The sequence below is a fragment of the Toxotes jaculatrix genome, chromosome 6, assembly GCF_017976425.1.
Source record: "Toxotes jaculatrix isolate fToxJac2 chromosome 6, fToxJac2.pri, whole genome shotgun sequence".
NCBI lineage: Eukaryota > Metazoa > Chordata > Actinopteri > Toxotidae > Toxotes > Toxotes jaculatrix.
Window position 1 is genome coordinate 4174962 of NC_054399.1, and position 16136 is coordinate 4191097.

Here is a 16136-nt window from a genome sequence, read left to right on the forward strand (position 1 = left end):
GTTATTTGGCTGGTTTCCACCTCATGGACAACTCCATCCAACTTGTAGACACAAATCAGCACATTTCTTCTGATAGCTATCCCAATGTAGTCTCCGGAAGCCTGTAAATTAAAGAACAGCATGACAGACAAATGAAAGTATAAATCTTTAAAAGGGATTCTGTCACAGAGAATGACTTCCTGTCTGAAAGACGGGTCTTTCCGTATGGGAAGGAGGCACACTCACATCCCTGTTGCCCAAGTAGAGGATGAAGAGGCTGGCATCTCTGTGTTTGTTCTGCCGACGCTTCCGTCCGCGGTCAGCCTCGGAGGGACTGTTTTGATGGTGATTGAGAAGCAGATCGACAGCTGTAAAGGATTTTATGTCTTCAAGGTTCCTCGGAGGATGAAGCTCAATGTGACCCTTTCCGTTGAAAGTGGTGGCAATGGACAACTGTAAGAGGATCCGTGTAAATATGGATTCATTAAAAAAAAGCTATGTAGTTGGGTTTTTTGTTTTTGTTTTTAGCCACTGGGGCGTAGTGGAAAATGCAGAATCAGGTGGTAATTCTCCAGCGGTTCATCACTATGATTGACCTCATTCACATAAAAGTAGAATAAGTAAAATTTGATCCATTGTTAATATAAAAAGGTGGGTTATAGCTGCTTTAAATCAAATTTGACATTCAAGAAACAACAAATTATAAGGAATACTTTACCCTGTTCACAATGTTTCTTGTCTCCTCTATCACATCCTTGATTCTCCTGATGCTTTCTGTCATGTTGCCACTAGGAGTCACCTTCCTGCTGAGAGCCTCAACTTGCCTGAGGTTGTCAGTCAACACAGGAAGAGCTGTGTTCAAGTTTTTCACTGAAACAGACAGAAAATAAACCACACAAGTTTCAAAAAGTGGAAGGAAAAAGATTGTGTTATGTTTTAAGAACACATCATTACCATTAGACACTCACATGCCTGCTCTGGATCGGTCAACATATTGTCCGTATTCATGCTGACGTTGGTCAAAGATATTCTTTCCAATTCCTGGCTGATCTTCCTCAGTCTCTCTGTTATATTTCTGACTGTGGAGTTAGATGCAGAGGCAGCTTCTTTTGCAGACTCTATCAGGACATTTGTGTCATCTGAAATCAAAAGACCAAGATGTTCTACTGTGCTGCAAGTACAGTGCATAATCTGTCATGTCCCCTCTGCAGTCAGTTCCACCTGATCCACCGACCTCTTGTGATCATTTTGAGGTCATCGCTGATGGTTGAAATGTCTCCTCTCAGTGATTCCCTTTTTTTCTTTTGCTTCGTCCCACGGTCTTTGAGGGCGTTCACTGTATGTGAAAGTGCTGTTCAAGAGAAATCAAAAAAGCGTTTCATTTTTTTCACGTTCAAAATTAAAATAATTATGAGTGACTTGTTACAAATGAGGCTTTTTACACACTTTTAAGGTCGCTCTTGGTATTTTTGGCTTCTGTCCTTAAATGAGTTGAATTATCTTTCAGTCCTTCAGCCCTGTTGGCCAGGCTTCCTTCCTTTACATCCTAATTTACAGTAAGAGAATTATATTAATATTTTTGATAAACATATCAATGCCTAAAACTTTTCATCCCACACAATTAATAGCACCTGAGATACCTTTGAGGCTTGATCAGCTGCCTCTCTGGACTGATTTGCTGCAATCTTTGCTTCTTCTATGGCATTTATGATATTTTTGTAATCTCCTGTACCCAGCGTACTCAGCAGCTCAGTGCTGTTGAGCAGTCTGCAACGACATACAGATTAATGGCATATTACAGTATATGTTAACATAAACACAGTTGTCTTTGGTGTTTATCTAAATCACATTCATCCTCCTTCTTATTTTCTTCTTCTTTAAACTCACTGTTGAAATTCTGCTGCAGCTCCGTCGAGCTGCTCTGCATGCTCCTCAGCCTTGGTTACGATATCCACCTTGCCATTAATTTGGAAGATGTTATTTAACTTCTTAAATAAGAGTTCCCGTTTGGCGCCATATAGTTGAGCTGCGTGATTCTCAAATTCCTGCAGTTTACACACAGTAAATTCAGTTTACACAATCCAAAACACAATTTCATGAAATCACAGTGGTAAAAGATGTTAGCTTACTTTTTTAATATCCTCGAGCATTAAGAAGATCTCAGTGATATTTTTTAGCAGATCTTTTGTCATTTCAGTCACAGGAAGAATCGTGTTTTGTTCTGTCTCCAGCTGAGTTTGAAGATGTTGGCAAATGGTGAACAAAGACGTGACGATGTCAGTGTGACACTACAAAAGGTTATTTTGTACATCTGAAACGTATGATACGACAAGTGAGAGCCGTGTTTCACGTCACCTGCAGACGTTGTAGGGTAGTGTGACTCTTCAGGTTAAGGCCCTGTGTCCTGTTGACTCTCTCCTCTGCTTCTGACAGCAGCTCGGCCAGTTCCCTCAGAGAGTCTGCAGTCTGACTCAGTCCAGCCTGGACGGTTTCCACAGGAACTGTCATGTTGTGCCTGATTAACTTCAACACTGAGGAGAACGTGCAGATTTTGAAAATTTATGGGGACAATCATTGTCATCCAAGTGCTGATGTGATAGAGGTTCCTGGTGTAATTGTTCACTCGTGTCCTTTGTTCCTCTTTTGTTCCTCTATTCCCTTAATGTATCTCTACAGGAATGGTTTGACATTTTGGGAAATATGTTCATTCGTTTTCTTCCTGAGAGTTAGATGCTTAGCATAAAAAACTGTAAATTCAAGTAAACATATAGCCTGGCACTTTACAATAAAGCTCACTATTAAACATTATATCTCGTTCTCTTCCCAGAGTCTCTTCTGATTGCCTGGCAAGAATCCTCTCATCTAACTCTTGACTAAAATGCCTTTTCTTCTGAAATTATTATTTGTAATGAGCTTTTGTTTTGTTGTTTTTGTTTATCAAATTGACCAGGAGTGATAAGCAAGGCATAGTTTGTTGTGGTGGTTGTAGCTTTAAAAGCTGGAGAACATAATTGTTTGAAGTGGATGGACCTATGTACAGTGCCCTCTGCTTCATTTCATTGTGAAGTGAATGTGGTTCACAGTAGAGTGAGGAGCTTAACACCAGTGTGACCTGCCTCTGCACCATTTTATCCGCGAGCTGAACATAATTTGTATGCTAGAGAGAGGCCAAGACATAAATTAAAACTTCTCACATTTGTGTGCTTCCTCCCTCTCGCTGCCAGCGCTGGCTCTCTGAGCTGTGCAGCCTCTGTCTCTCATTTCCTGCACGATGCGCTGAGCCTCCGTCATCATCCTGACTTTGTCATTTTCAGAGAGAGTGATGGATCCTCCAGGTTTCACCTCAGATTGCTGTTTTATCCAATCTGACAGACCACAATAACAGAAACGAGAGCTGCTGATGATACGTCTGGTGCTGAGGCTGACTTTGACATAACCAATCATTCAGTTCACTGAACAAGTCCCACAAAGTCTCAGATAACTTCTCAGTGCTATCGGTTTTTATGATTGTGCTAATGTGAGATCAGAACAGTGGTGCAAAACCACGACAGTGTAAAGATTTATTCATATTTGAGTGATGTACCTCTTACTGCTGTGAGGAGAGATTCAGCTTCAGAGATAAGATCATCTGCCGTCAGCTTTGTGCCATTCACATTCTGCAAAACGTCCTCCAGATCTGATTCAGTTTGAAGAGTCTGGAAAGTTGATGTTAAGTTAAAGAAAAAAGAAGCTCTTGTGTTTTAAGATAAGTCTCCTGTTGACTGTTTACACTCTGTACAAGAAAGAAGACACATTGTACAGAGTGGCTCACAGTTCATGACGCTCTCAACCGTGAGTTTTATGGTTCCTCGCTTTCTGAAATCTTTCTGACATGCAATGTAATCAGTTTATGAAAACACCTGCGGTATTCAAACAATAATTTACATTCACAAAACTATTTATCAAAACTTGGAATTATCTTCTCAAACTCCTGATTGAGCTTCACTTTGATTAACTGAGGAAAATTCACGCCAGGCACCTCGTCAATCAGTTGACTCAAGTCGTCTCTGATAACATCCACATCTGCTTCCAGCTGTTCAACCTCTGGGTCCAGGTATCTCACAGCGGTGCTGTAGCTCCCAACCAGAATCTGGAAAACAGAGGAAGTGAGAAGTACTCTGAACATGTGAAATGGATGTAACAGGGATTGTTTGTCAGGGTCTTTACTGAAAACATCTTGGATAACAAATTTAAACATAAAGATACTTGTATGTACCTTCGTTTGAGAGACGTTAGCCTCCAGGTTAATCAGCATGTAATGAGGGTCAGCACTGATGTTCTGCAGCTGCTGCTTCAGCCAAGCCAGACCATCGTCCATCTCCTCCGCGTCACCCAGTAGAGCTTTTGTGCAGCTGTCACAGTCTGTCAGTAAATACAAAAGTAAAGATGAAACACAAAATCTGGTTGGTATAACAGCCACAACAGCTGCTGTTAGAAGATGTGGTGCGTTCTATTAAAGGGTTAAGATACTAAGTATTAATATGTGTGAATAAACAGCTGTATGATGTCTCTGGTACCTCTGAAGTCTTGGGCTTGGAGAAATTTATACCAGAAATTGAGTCAACATGGCATTAGTGTTAAAAATGTTTATTAACCTTCAGGCAGAGAAACACAATTGTTCAAGATGCCATTCCCCTCGCTGCAGGGCTTGCAGCTGCTTCCATGCACCATTGGATTGCCATAGTAACCATGTGCACATCTTAAAGAGGAAAAACAAGAAGCTGCTTTTGAGTTTTTGTGCTTTTAGTGACAGACCAACATGCTAAAATGACATATGTGTCTTTTTATGCACTTTTGAGCCATGAATAATAAGGACCAGGATGGAACATTTTGGTAATCACAATGTTGAAATGGAAATAATGTATATGTATGTGTGTGGTTATGAGTCACTCACTGACTAGCAGACAAACCTCTCACATCTGGCTCCAATGTAACCACGTTTACACAAGCAGTCAAACACTCCTGAGCCAATGTCCAGACAGGCCAAAGCAAAACTAAGAAAGAACAAATAATATATTCACACAGTTAAAGAAGAAGAATCAGCTGAGTTTGGTTGAGCTAGATGCTAAAAAGAGACTGACTTGTTCCATGTAAAAGGACATGGACAGGCATGGCAGGTCCTGTTGGCTCCATTTCCATAGTAACCGTCTTTACAGCGTTCACAGTGGTCACCAGCGGTGTTGAACTGACAGTTCTGGAGGTTAGTTAGATGAAACACAACACGGACACCATGTTTTGTCTGGCTTGGCAATGTACCTGCAAATGCCGCAACCTTTAAGTGTGCTGTAAATCAGCAAATGAACACGTGCCATTGTCTGTGTGTGTACGTGAGTGAATACCAACCACACAGTTCCCCGTGTGCTCATCACACTCATTGGAGAGTCCGTTGCAGTTGCATGGCACACACTGACCCCTGTATGGTCCCGTCCATTCTCTGTAGAAGCCAGAGCCGCACTTCTGTATGGACAGAGAGAGCCGAACGGTCGACTGTGGGACAATTAACACAAGCAAACGCACCACCAGCACTCAGCTGGGTTTGGAGAAATCTGTTATCACAAAGTAATCAGGGTGAGGCATAAAGACAGAGAGAAACATGTGGTCGTATGAACACCGAGGAACATATGCATGTTGGAAATTGGCATTTTTGTCACACCTGGAATATAATGACCTGCATGTCTTATGGTGATTGTGGTGTTCTCTAAAGAGATTTTAGAAGCTTTGTAATCTCTTATCTGGATAAAAAAATTGAATCACAATAATTTCTTGGCCTTGTTTTGCACCACAGCATGAACTGTAATCGTCTGACTTAGAAAAAGTGGAAAACAAACATTCAAAAACAACAGAAAATCCAACAAAGAGCCGCATTACCCGAGTAATAGCACCTGCTGCTTGATTGCTGAAGGAAGGGTCACAGAACTTTTTTGTGCTGACTGTCTTCTGATGGATCTGAGTGTGTCTGTCATGTTTCTGTGCAGAGGCACAAACCAGAACAAAGAAGAGCAAAACCAACCGACAAAGCAAAGACCTTTTCCAGTGCATTATAAGCTACTCAGTGAGCCATGTGAATCGAGCAGTAAAACAAAACCTCTCTGTCCCAGAAAGCTTATCCTCCTCCTCCTCCTCTTCAGGTAAACTCTGAAACAAGTGAACCTTGGAGCTTTTTTATGTGAGACACACGAAGAAAAGCTGGACTGTGAGAAACAATGAGTGCAAATGAGTGTGGGCTTTCACACAGGCAGGTTCAAAGTTCAGTGAGGTGTGGTTGCACTTGCAGACATGAATGTCTTTAAGAAGCAGAGAAGCTTGTAAATAAAGGAAAGTGAACTGTGTGTAGTTGAACAGTAACATGCAGAGTGAATGAAAAAAAAACACTTTGAAGAAAATGTTCATCTCTTTATCATCAGTCAGTCCATAAGTTAAAACATTACAGTTAATCCAGTAAGTAACTGATAAAAAAAACATTGTGTATAATGGCTGGAAAAAAACTGAAAAATGTACTTGCATTGAAGGTAAACACCATTTCATTCTGTCTCCAACAGGTTCAAGTTGAGGCCTGAAATTAGGCCTCCAGGCTCAGATCAAATTTTTAATGTATATCCCCACCACCACCACCACCACTCCATCCCTTCCCCTCTCAATATGCAGTTTCTACCAAGTACAACAAGTGTTATTATAAAAAAAAACAACAACTGTTTTGCAGCCTGAAGATACAACATGAAAGTAAAAAAAACAGGAAGTGGCTAACATTTCTCATTGACCACCAATGGTCAGGGACCAGTACACCCTGATTTACTCTATTGTTGGTTTGGGTTGCATAATGATAATGAATAATTATTACTCATTTGTTAAAGCAAGACTATGTAACTGGTGGAACAGCGGCGTCTGTGGCGAGAATATAGGTTCACAGAGTTTATTCAGTTTGTATCGTGTAAGCAAACCATGGCTCTTCTGTTGAGTAGTTTCTCCAACAGAGGAGGACAAATAAAACAGCTGATAGCCTCCTCCATTTTGGACGCCCTGGTTCCACTAAATCAGGGGTCATCACAGTTAAACTCAACAAAAAAGAATCGTCCCCCAAGAAAACCCTGAAAAACTGCCACAATTCCACTGGAATTAACTGATTTCATTGAAAATTCTTCTGTTTTTTAATCCTGATGTGACCAGACCTTTATGTGATAACGCTAAATGCTAAACTGTTTGGCTAAAATGCTAAGCTACTGTGACAGTAGCACAACTGGAAAAGTCATAAAGTCAACGGGCTTACTCAGTAATGTCTGTTACACAATAAGCCATCATACTGGTCACGCTGGACCAAGAAAGGTTCTATTAGCAAAATTTAATTGTGCATTTTATTATTTGTAAATGTAACTTTTTACTTTTTTAAGAAATTTGTTATTATAAATTCATGCTGTTCAAAATTGTCCATAGTTTTGCTTTAATATTTACATCGTATTTTCCATATTTGGTGAGTTTTACGGATCAAAAAAGTATTTGAAAGGCTAACTGCATCTTGTGTGTGTGCCATGTCCCTGAGAGAAGTAATGTGTTCACTCTAAAAAGCTGTTTCCACAAAACAGTGTCAGAGAGGTTCAGCAGAGGGTTTAGAGAATACAGACAGGAGTACTTTAGAGATGACATTAGCTGTATAAGCAATTACTGATGTTGTTTTCTGGAGCTCCACTGAAAGACCAGCGGAAGAGTTTAGCATTAACGCTCGACTGATCAGAATCATAGAATAGGGTACAAGGCATAGCTCGCAATGCCACAAGTGTTTCTGCCATCCCGGATCATTCGCATGAAGCCGCCTTCCCCCCAACTGGTACCCCAACTATAAACAAGAAAGCAAAAATTAATTTTAAAACAAAAATGAGAAATGTAGTGAAAAATGAAATGAAATGTAGTGTTTGATCCGTTCATTGTGTGTTATTCTGACCTGTTTTTGATGATCCAGTAGTCTTGGCCTCCCTCAGAGCCATAGCCAACCAGCAGCACTGCGTGACTCAGATTGTTGGGGTTACAGTTGGGCTCTTCGTATATTCCTGTAAATCAAATTTAAACCTCTATAAACGAATTTTTCTTTTTTTTTTTACCACAGTCAGTGGAAACAAGCTGTAAGGACAACATTCACATATTGTCGCCATTTTTGAAATGAGGAATGTAGCATACAGTTGTTTATTTTACACATTCAGTATTTACAAGGAAACATTATCTTGGAGTTGTGTTTCTGGCTACCTGATTGATTTGAATCCAGGTTTCACTCTCCTTTTTAGATGTGTGGTTTTGTCACTATTAGCAACACCTTATATAGATTTAGTTATTCAATCCATTGTTAATATGAAAGTTTTGATTGGAGCAGCTTTAAATTTTGGAAAAATCTTTTCATCGTTGACATGACCATTGTATGAAGGGAGTAGTTTAAGACAATTAACCTGAGCTGTAGAACAGGAAGCTTGAATGATCTGCATCAATGGCTACTGTGATTGGACCAATAGATGCCACAGCGTCAGCCAGAGCCTGCTCATCTCCTTTGGGTATGAACCTGTAGTCTTTAATATGAGCAACCGCAAGTCTGCTGTCGTAATAACAGGGCTGGGTATCCTGTTGGGAGAAGATCAGAATTAAACAGCACTCTGTAAACAGCATGATTTCAACTGCTCTGATGGAGGCCAAGCCAGCAGCCTCACCACTGAGGTGTAAGGATAGGTGCTTGTCGACTGCAGCCCGTTGTTCACCACATAGTCGTAGGCGTTGGCCATCCAGGCACCATTGCAGCCAAAGGTACCATACGATTTGGAGCAGTCCACCAAGTTTTGCTCACTCAAGGATATAAGCTGACCTGTCCTCTTGTATATTTGTCCCTCAATAGCTCCTGTAGTGCTGAAGGCCCAGCATGAGCCACAGTAACCCTGTGAAGAACATGTAAAACACTGATTTGAGGTTGTTCATGATTTGGTCTGGATAAAACACACTCATCTGAATAAAATGTCTTACCTGATCTTTCACCTCAGTGACATAGCCTGTGTTCCTGTAGTCGACAAACCAAGTGTCAAACTTCTTAGCACTGTTACGCAGCTTTCGGGCAGAGACGGTCTTCCCTCTCTTTACGTACTGGGCGTCTATCATGGCACCTTGCAAAACCTGGTATTCTTGTCTTGTCTATGGACAGAGAACATGAAGATAAACTGTTTTCCAACAATTCATGTTACTGATAAATACAATCTGAAAAATTGGTTAATTGAAACTTAAACTTATCGTATTTATCAAGCCAAAGAATTCTAAAGGAAAAGTTTATAACCAAAAACCCATATATTATAATACCCTTGAACATCTTGTTTTCTTTACTTTAATTTGTGATTGTGAGGAGGGATGCTTTTAGTATAGAGAGGGAAACACTACTTCTCACCAGGTCTCCATATTTATTCATGGCCATAGAGAATGACTTCATCCCCATAAGAAACCCTTGATTGCTGTCTTCAATCATCTGCTTGTTCTCCTCCCAGATGACCCTCCTTTGCATGTCGTCCTGCACGATAACACAAAACACATCAAGAAAAATTCAAGTGAATCAGAGCACATGTGCATTTTGTGGAGTCCGTCTCACCATTTCATCGTAGGTTATGCCATGGCTGCTCTTCCAGATCTCCCACTCAGTCAGAACTACCTCATCTGAGTCTGATGCTACGTGCCATGGGCCGCACAGCAGGACAGACAGCAGAGCTGCTTTGAGCAGGAAGCTGGGCTGAACTGTAAGGACAACAATAGTCCCAGATTAAATGTGCTTCAGGTTGTAAAGCAATGAAACAACAACTTCCTACTGTAAAAAAGGCCGCCTTGCTGACCCTGCATGTTGCAAGTGCATATATTCAACACCAAACAAATATCATTCTTATTTACACTAAATTTACACTAAAATGCAAATAAACATGAAAAATACACATCTGACATCATATCATTAATGAGGATTATACGATTTCAGATGATACTGACACAAATCTTAAAGTTAAACTTTTAGACGTTCATTGAATTAATTTGGCAAAAGTTCATCTTTCTCAAAGTCACAGTGAAACTAACCTAAAAAACCAACTTTGTGTTAAGCATTGTGACAGATACACTTTGAGGTTTCAGATATTGTTTTCTATTGTTTTCTATATGATTTAAAAAGCCCTGGCCAGCTTACCTGTATGGATGTGAGTATTTTTTGTTCCCATGGTCTCAGGGTGACTCTGGACAGTAACGCAGCAACAGGCTCACTGTCACCTGTCAACCTCACTTATATAGCTTTGCAGTAAGTACATGCGTCTACTATACTTATACAGAATCCCTAAATCAACACTTATGACAGCACCTGAGAAGGATATTAGTCAACAAAAATAAGATGCTTTCCCTGCTGCTCCTCAGTAATACCTCATTATCATTTAGAGAGAGCAAAAGCTGCAATTTGGTAAATCCTTCAAATACTAGTTTATAATTGAGCATAACTCCTGACATATAACTTTCCAAAACCAGTGGAGGAAGAAGTACACAGATCCTTTACTACTGTAAAGATACCAGTACATTAATGGAAAAATATTCCATTGCAAGTAAAGGTTCTGCATTCAAACTCCTACTTAAGTAAAAGTGCAGAAGGATTATCAGCAAATTTATTGTTGTATCTGGAACTAGTTTTAACTACTTAATGTGCAGCTTTTGTCCAGTGGTTCCCAACATAGGGCTTGGCCCCCTCAGAAGGGTCACAAGATAAAGCAAAAGGATGGAGAGATGATCAGTGGGAGAGGAAAGAAGAAAAAACGAAATTCTCATTCATAAATCTTTATCTATATATTCCAACTTTTCTCTAATCTTTAAATTTTTGTCAAATAATGGATGATTTCACATCTTTGGACCTTGAACTGTGAAGTAATTAAAACAAAGCAATGCAGTTCATCAGGGTGTTTTTTTTTTCTTGCATTTTTAAAGGCAAAAATCTTTATCTACTTGGTTACTTAAATTATATTCATCCACCTGTCTCCACATTGACTGTGTGTGCGTGCAGCAGCGCCCCCCGGCGGCCTGCTGAGTGCCTCCGTGCAGCACTGACTGCAGAGGATGAGCTCAGCTGACCGTCTGCCTGTTATTATGTCCCCGAACGGGCGCCGCCAACACCCAAACACAGTGCGGCAAAACAGGCGAGTAGCTCAGCTCAGCATCGACTCTAATGAATGAGTGCGCAGGAAGAAACATGAGTCACGAATGAGGTCTGCGCGATGTCTTTTAAGGTAAACCTGCTTTTTCCATCCATCATGCTCGGCACGCAGCCCAGAGGCCCCACAATGAGAAAACAGATCACACCTGCTTCCTCTTTAACTGTAGACTTGTTCATTTTCAGGGTTTATTTAACGACGTGGTGCATTTATCTGTAAGTCAGCGTGAGGAAACCGGTGTGAGCTGAGATTAAAGTGTCTGTTTACTGACTTTAATGCAGTCGTACAGTCTAGCTCCAGTCTGTGTGTGTGGGGGGGTGGGGGGGTATAATAGGGTATCCTATGGCCTGTGGACCTACTTGAATTTCACACATTAACCTGTAACTGTGCGTGTATGTATTGGTACATTCAGTGTTTGATGCAATAATACTAAGTTTAATTCAAATCCCTTCAGTCTGTTCTTAGGTGTGTGTGTGTGTGTGTGTCTGTGTCTGTGTGTGTGCATGCGCGTGCGCTCGTGCGTGTGTTTGTTTGGTTATCATATGACACACCTGATTGGTGACTTGCCTGTCATTCATAACCAGACACTCTAAACCTCTGCACCTCTTGCTCTCTACTGTGCTCTCTACTGTTTTTACTGTATGTGGTTTACTGTCAGTGTGTGTAATGCCATAATGGTGGTTTAAGGTCAGTGTTTGTTGTGTGTATTTACTCTCCAGAAGGAAACACCCCTGGCTAATGCCGTGTTTTGGGCAGCGAGGAAGGGGAACCTGGCTCTACTTCAGCTGCTGCTCAACAGCGGCCGCGTGGACGCAGACTGCAGAGACAGTGTATGAACGCTGCATGTCCTGGCTGCTCAGCTGCTCGCTTTAACCATAACCCACCTGTGGTAGGGAGAGAACCAGAGTTGTGGTGTGTGTGTGCGTGTGTGTGTGTGTGTGTGTGCGTGTGTGATGTCACATCCGTGTTATGTTTTTTTTTTTGCCATCATAATAAAGGGTGAGGGTGTCATGTGTTAAATTGGAAAAACTCCATAATGTAGTAGCTGTGTCACCACATTTAAAGTGGTTTTCAGCGCGTCACCTTAATAGGTCAAAGTTATAATCTGCATGTTTCTTTTCAGTATGGAACGACAGCGCTGATGGTGGCGTCGTACAGCGGCCATTATGAGTGTGTCAAAGAACTCATCATGCAAGGAGCCGACATCAACTACCAGAGAGAGGTATGATGGGAAAATCATGACAAGCCCATGGAAACAATCTCAAATTTGTCTGGGGTAAAAACTGCAGAGGGTCGCAGTGAACCTGTAATCAAGCAGTGCCATCCCCCAAAACCACAAACTGTCATTTTTTGTCTTGGGACTAACGAGGGATTAAGATATGATTTGTTAATTAGTTTGCTTTAGTGCTGCTGGTAGGTGGATGTTTTTTACCTTCAGTCAGAGCCAGCTTTACTGTCTCCCCTGTTTTCCAGTCTGTGTGCTAAGCTAACCAGCAGCTAGAAATAGAAATAGTCCTGCACATAATCCTTATAAAACGGTGATTGGTTGTTGTTAGGCTTTGTACTGGCTAAACAAGTTTCCTGTAACTGTGATAAGCTAAGCTAACTCTCGATACATGCATATTTAGTGCACAGACATGAGAGTGGTATAAACTGTCTTATTTAAGTCTTGGCAATAAGCATATTCCATAAAATGTCAAACTGTTCCTTTAAATAAAGTGTCAGTAAAGTGTTTTTTATTTGAAAAGTAGTTTGGCTATCAGAAAACACCTTGAGGCAAAAAACTGTGAGAGCACAGAGTCCTGAACAAGGCCTTAATTTGAAATTTTAATTTGAATTCCAAATTTCAAATTCATTTAAACATGAAAAGTTGTTTTCATCATTGGAGTAAAGTTGAAGTATAATGACATCAGCAGTATCTTTTTTTATCACCCTCTCCAGACAGGTTCTACTGCCCTGTTCTTCGCCTCCCAGCAGGGACACCATGACGTCGTGAAGCTCCTCTTTGAATTCGGTGCCTCCACTGAATTCCAGACGAAGGTATGCTGCAGGGCACAGTGACGTGCATCCGTGTCTTTGTAATACTGGGTGTGATGGAGAATGCTGTGATGCTGTTATCTCAGACTGTGATTCAGAGTGCTTCGTGTAGAGATAAAGAGACAAAAATGATGCACAGAATATGCTGCTCAGGCTGCTACCTTAGATACGTTCTCTCTGCAGCTCTCAGTACTGACTTTCAGCCTTTTTTCCCCTTTTCATTCTGCTGAATGGAGCTTGTTACTTAAAATATCTGGTTTTTCTTGCGTATCCTCATGTTTTTGTGGCAGGACGGTGGCACGGCTCTCACCGTCGCCTCTCAGTATGGACACTCCAAGGTGGTGGACACCCTGCTGAAGAATGGAGCCAATGTTCATGATCAGCTGAAAGTGAGCCCGTTTTTCATCCTCGCCCTCTCTTTAGGCCTGTCTCCTCTCACTGTCAGTCTCCCTACATGGCCCTATGTTAAGCCTCCTTGTCTGATGGTTAGTTTCACATAATATCCCAGCAGCTGGAATCCAGCCTCTCAGGTTTCTGCAGACTGCTGAGTCAGACATGACTGACATTTAGCAAGATTAGTGTCTGTCCTTAGGCTGTGGAAAAAAAAAACTGACAGCACAAACGTACATTTATGAAATAATAGTTATACAGTAATTTGTTATAAATACACTTTTGCTTCATAGGAAGTTTTTCAGACAGGTTTTCAGTTAACAAAGTACAGGACACAAGTGTTACCCTGTGTATGAGATGATTCTTGTGTCTTCTTTCAGGATGGAGCCACCCCTCTTTTCCTCGCTGCCCAGGGGGGTCATGTGACCGTGATTCGTCAGCTGCTTGCCTCTGGTGCCAAGGTTAACCAAGCGAGGGAGGTAATGTCCTTGCCTTTTTTTGCATTTTGAAGGATTTAAAGGACACAGTCACACGGCCTCTCCCTCTTTAGCTTACAGCTCCTCTTTCATTTCCCTGTCTCTCTATGTCTGCATAATCCTCTTTTTTTCCTTTCACCTCCTCCCTCTTATGTACTTCGTCGTTGCAACCCCCCCCCTCCTCATCCACGTGTTTTCCAGGATGGCACTGCCCCCCTGTGGATGGCAGCACAGATGGGTCACAGTGACGTGGTGAAGGTGCTACTCCTACGTGGTGCAGATCGGGATGCTGACAGACAAGTACGTTGTTCGTTTGGAATTATTAAACTACATAAAAGTGCACATAAGGAGTTTATTTATTGATGTAATTCCCTCACCATGTCCACACACGAGACTAGTCAGCAGCTTTCCTACGCTGCCAAAGTGAATATATGATGTAGAGTAACAGTTGTATGCAGAGGCTCGCAGCTCACTCTCAGAGCAAACAGCAGTTAATCTCCATTTACTTGCCAGGTTTCAACCACATCACACACAACTGTGGCTTTTCAAACCTTTCATTATTCAGAGCCCTTTGAAGCTGCTATAATCAATATTTTACATTAATAATGGATCATATGACTACTTGTGTGTGAAAGGATTTATCATCTTTCAGCTCGTTGTTTTGAAAGTGTTTTCAGCCATGTTATGGAGCTGAGTTCAACCGCTCTATAAAACCCACTGTACCCAAACATCCCAGCACCATCTATGTTCATCTAGATGGACCCACGACTACAAATGAATGATAATGTTCCTCCATAACATAATAAAAGCTACATAGCAAGCAAGCAAGTGGACCTTGAGTGGAGATTAATACAAAATAATTGCAGTGTTTTCTTTTCTCCCTCTTGAGGATGGATCAACAGCGTTATTCAAAGCTGCATTAAAGGGACACAGCAGCGTCATCGAGGAGCTCCTTAAGTTTTCTCCTTCGCTCGGCCTTCTCAAGGTAGAGGATACTGTTACAGAGGTTGTTCTTTTTCAGAGGAATATCTGGACATTCTGCGTGTATAACCACATTTGCTTTATTGCTGAGAGTCAGAGGAGAAGATTGATAACACTCTCATTAAAGACTGGAAACGGGGAACAGATAGCCTGGCTCTGTCTGTCTGAAGGTAACAAAATCCCTATTTATTCGCTCTCTCCAGAATGGCTCCACTGCCCTTCATGCTGCTGTTATGGGTGGAAATCTGCGAACTGTTCTGCTGCTGCTCGGGGCCAACGCAGACCCCACACTACCCAACCAGGTGAGGCATTTACATTTGACAGATGAGATGATAAACAAACAGAACATAAGTAACTTGAGCTTATGAACTTTTTCTCACGTGTGTTTTACAGAATAATGAACTCCCTGCAGATCTTACAAAGAGTGATCGCATCCTCAAAGTTTTACATCCAAAAAACTTAATTGCAAGAGACAGCTGATAACAACCCAGACCCCTGCTGTCATGCCTGCCTGTACCGCACTGATGTGAGAGGAAAATAAAGCTACAACACAGTGACAAATCTATACAAACACAACATGTGCTAAACATTGCTTCTCACTGCTATCATATGTTGAATAAACCTGGACTAAATACTTAGAAACACAATGTGCAACCAAAATGCCACATGCATCATCTCCTTTACACTGGTGTTATACATTATATTCATTTATTTTTGTTTATCCCCAGGTGGTAAGATTTCTAGATATTTTGCACACTATTTATTTGCCTTTTTAATAAATGTAATAAAGTGTAAATTTGTTATTTAACGCAGGACTGGCGCTGTGCATTTATGTGCTGGATGAGGATTCTTTTATTTTGAAAAGTCATAAGTATTTGCAGGCTTTGCAGTGGGAAACGTGCAGTTGCGCAAGCAAGGACATATTACATATTACAGAAAAACTATGAATTAGTTCTGATGAGTAATATTCACCAGAGGTCAGTATTGTCAGGTACACACCTGCGTAACTCACCTGTAGTGCGGTTGAATTGTTCTCCGTTTTGTTTTTTTGTTT

At 41.2% G+C, this 16136-nt stretch overlaps 2 protein-coding genes across 5 annotated transcripts; one reads left to right on the forward strand and one right to left on the reverse strand.

Moving 5' to 3' along the window:
* Positions 1 to 6396: 6396 nt before the first annotated feature.
* Positions 6397 to 10255, reverse strand: cts12 (cathepsin 12). The gene is made up of 8 exons (XM_041040800.1): positions 10196 to 10255; positions 9620 to 9762; positions 9422 to 9541; positions 9010 to 9174; positions 8703 to 8924; positions 8448 to 8616; positions 7952 to 8057; positions 6397 to 7846 (listed from the first exon to the last, which is right to left on the reverse strand). The coding sequence occupies exons 1-8, from the start codon at positions 10224 to 10226 to the stop codon at positions 7747 to 7749; spliced, it is 1056 nt and encodes a 351-aa protein (XP_040896734.1). The 5' UTR covers positions 10227 to 10255; the 3' UTR covers positions 6397 to 7746.
* An 898-nt stretch (positions 10256 to 11153) lies between these two features.
* Positions 11154 to 15845, forward strand: ankrd29 (ankyrin repeat domain 29). 4 transcript variants are annotated; one of them, XM_041040629.1, is made up of 10 exons: positions 11154 to 11273; positions 11918 to 12028; positions 12322 to 12420; positions 13140 to 13238; positions 13526 to 13624; positions 14006 to 14104; positions 14303 to 14401; positions 14991 to 15086; positions 15286 to 15384; positions 15476 to 15845. In XM_041040629.1, exons 1-10 carry the CDS (start codon positions 11262 to 11264, stop codon positions 15560 to 15562), a joined length of 900 nt encoding a protein of 299 aa, XP_040896563.1. In that variant the 5' UTR covers positions 11154 to 11261; the 3' UTR covers positions 15563 to 15845. The 4 variants fall into 4 exon arrangements, with proteins under 4 accessions (XP_040896563.1, XP_040896566.1, XP_040896564.1 ...); XM_041040632.1 differs by having other exon boundaries at positions 11185 to 11273; positions 11918 to 12087; XM_041040630.1 differs by having other exon boundaries at positions 11185 to 11273; positions 11921 to 12028.
* The last annotated feature ends 291 nt before the right edge of the window (positions 15846 to 16136 follow it).